The sequence below is a fragment of the Neopelma chrysocephalum genome, unplaced genomic scaffold (assembly GCF_003984885.1).
Source record: "Neopelma chrysocephalum unplaced genomic scaffold, ASM398488v2 Primary Assembly neopelma1_70796, whole genome shotgun sequence".
Taxonomy (NCBI): Eukaryota; Metazoa; Chordata; class Aves; order Passeriformes; family Pipridae; genus Neopelma; species Neopelma chrysocephalum.
The window spans coordinates 1-2,510 of record NW_020908557.1 but is presented as its reverse complement, the minus strand read 5'-3'; the positions used below and the strand labels follow the sequence as shown (position 1 = coordinate 2,510).

Genomic DNA, 2,510 nt, shown 5'->3' with positions numbered 1-2,510 from the left:
GACAGTGTGGAGTTGGAAAGAGCAGATGTGGAAGGAGCAAGTGCCCTTGTCCCTGGCTGTGCTGCTGTGCTGGGAGTCTCTTCCCTCCAGCTCTGCACACAGGCACTGCCCCTGCAGCTCCAGAGAAGGGCTGAGGAAGCATCTTGGACACACGAATCAAGGCAGGGACCTTTATTCTACTCAAATGTACAGAGAACAAGCCTTATGAAAGTCTCTGAATCAGAGAAAAGTGGTAGATATTGATGTAGAAATCCTATGAGCAATGCAACTGATTTGTGGATAAAATTATAAAAGTAGAAAAAGAGTAAGGAAATGCACTGACGATAAAAGAGACATAAAGGAGAAAAAAGGCTTGGACTGCAATGAGTTACATTTGGAATGTTCTGCACAAGAAAAGACGCACTTTATTATTGCCTCTAAATCCAGCCATCAGTTTCCTCAGGGCATCCTTGAGTTCCTGGTTCCTCAGGCTGTAGATGAGGGGGTTCAGTGTTGGAGACACCACCGAGTACATAAGTGACACCACCAGGTCCAATGATGGGGAGAAGATGGAGGGGGGCTTCAGGTAGGCAAATGCTGCAGTGCTGAGGAACAGGGAGAGCACAGCCAGGTGAGGGAGGCAGGTGGAAAAGGCTTTGTGCCTTCCCTGCTCAGAGGGGATCCCCAGCACAGCCCTGAAGATCTGCACATAGGAGAACACAATGAAAATGAAACAACCAAAACAAAAGCAAGCACTAACCCCAAGAAGCCCAAGTTCTCTGAGGTAACCTGAGTGTGAGCAGGAGAGCTTGAGGATGTGTGGGATTTCACAGAAGAACTGGCCCAGGGCATTGCCCTGGCACAGGGGCAGGGAAAATGTATTGGCTGTGTGCAGCAGAGCACTGAAAAACCCAGTGGTCCAGGCAGCTGCTGCCATGTGGGCACAAGCTCTGCTGCCCAGGAGGGTCCCGTAGTGCAGGGGTTTGCAGATGGCAACGTAGCGGTCGTAGCACATGATGGTGAGGAGATGAAACTCTACTCTAAGAAAGAATATGAGGAGAAAAACCTGTGCAGCACATCCTGTGTAGGAGATGGTTGTGGTGTCCCAGAGGGAATTGTGCATGGCTTTGGGGACAGTGGTGCAGATGCAGCCCAGGTCTGTGAGGGAGAGGTTGAGCAGGAAGAAGCCCATGGGGGTGTGCAGGTGGTGGTCGCAGGCTACGGCGCTGAGGATGAGGCCGTTGGCCAGGAGGGCAGCCAGAGAGATGCCCAGGAAGAGCCAGAAGTGCAGGAGCTGCAGCTCCCGCCTGTCTGCGACTGCCAGGAGGAGGAACTGGGTGAGGGAGCTGCTGTTGGACATTTGCTGCTTTTTAGCACAGGGTCTGTTCAAAAAAGGAAAGGACAGGGAACAGTTAAGACAGACCTCTGTGAAAAAGCCAATCCATTTTTAAAAGAAATCAATGTGTCCAATATCACCAAATGCACTGCCAAGGAGTCAGTATTGCTCTGCTCCAGGGGGACATAGAACTCTTTTGACAGAGCTCTCAGACACACAAGGAATGTCAGATGTAACAGACCTTGAATACAAAAGTTCCCTCTCTACACCCACGACTCAGAAGAGCTGGGGCTGCAGAGCAGAAGCTTAGTCTGAGCTTAGAATAATTACACCTGTGTTTTCCATTTTTACCATCACATCTGGAAGGTTCTTTTCCACTGCAGGAATCCTCATTTCTATGGCCCAGCACACAGTGCCCAGCAGAGCTGCAGGGAAGGGCCCCCAGAGCTGCCTGAACGCCCCCTCCCCCAGGTCTTGGGGGCACTTTCCCCCCACTCCCTGCCCAGGGCTCTGCTGCCTGGAGCTGTCCCTGCCAGCAGCTGCTTCCCTGGGCCCAGGCCTGGGCCCTGGCAGTGCTGCAAGAGCCCATCCCAGCCCTGGGGGCTCAGCTCTGCCCTGCAGAGCCCTCCCAGCAGCACAGGGCACTGCCCAGGGGCATCTCTGGCTGGGCAGGATCTGATGGCAATGTTAGAGCAACCCTGAGAATGCTGGAAAAGTGACACTGATGCTGTCTATAAGACAGTTTTGATGACTGATACTCTCAGGTTCAATCCCCTCTAATCTAACAGAGTTCAACTTTCAGTGTCTCCTCCTGTGCTCAGAGATTAATTTCTCTGTCACAGTCAGCACCCAGAAATCCCAGAGTATAACACTGGCAGAACTGGTTCATTCTCTTTAAGGTACCCCCAGCCTGTCTGTGCCTCTTGCAAATACCTTCTGGGAAATTTCCTGCTTAGATCTGGAGCTGTGACCAGCCCTCATCCCTGAGCACACTTGGGAGATCAGAAGGACTCTGCCCTGCTCTGCCCTCCCAGCAGTTGTTCCTTCCCCACAGCCCTTCTCCCCCAGCCCCGTGGCAGCTCCTTGGCCGGGCTGAGAGCTGACCCTGGCAGGCAGCAGAGTCCCTGCCCCAGCACACAGAGCCCTGCGGGCAGGACCCTGCTCTGCACCACAGCCCTGGGCACCCCTGGCTGCA

General features: G+C 53.3%; 1 protein-coding gene across 1 annotated transcript; it reads right to left on the bottom strand.

Annotated features, from left to right (window-relative positions):
* Positions 1-367: 367 nt before the first annotated feature.
* On the bottom strand, positions 368-1,348 carry LOC113979305 (olfactory receptor 14C36-like). The gene has a single exon (XM_027706739.1). The coding sequence runs from the start codon at positions 1,337-1,339 to the stop codon at positions 368-370; it is 972 nt and encodes a 323-aa protein (XP_027562540.1). The 5' UTR covers positions 1,340-1,348.
* Positions 1,349-2,510: the final 1,162 nt, after the last annotated feature.

Coding starts and splice junctions, on each gene's coding strand:
- LOC113979305 (XM_027706739.1), bottom strand. CDS start 1,339: ATGTCCAACAGCAGCTCCCTCACCCAGTTCCTCCTCCTGGCAGTCGCA.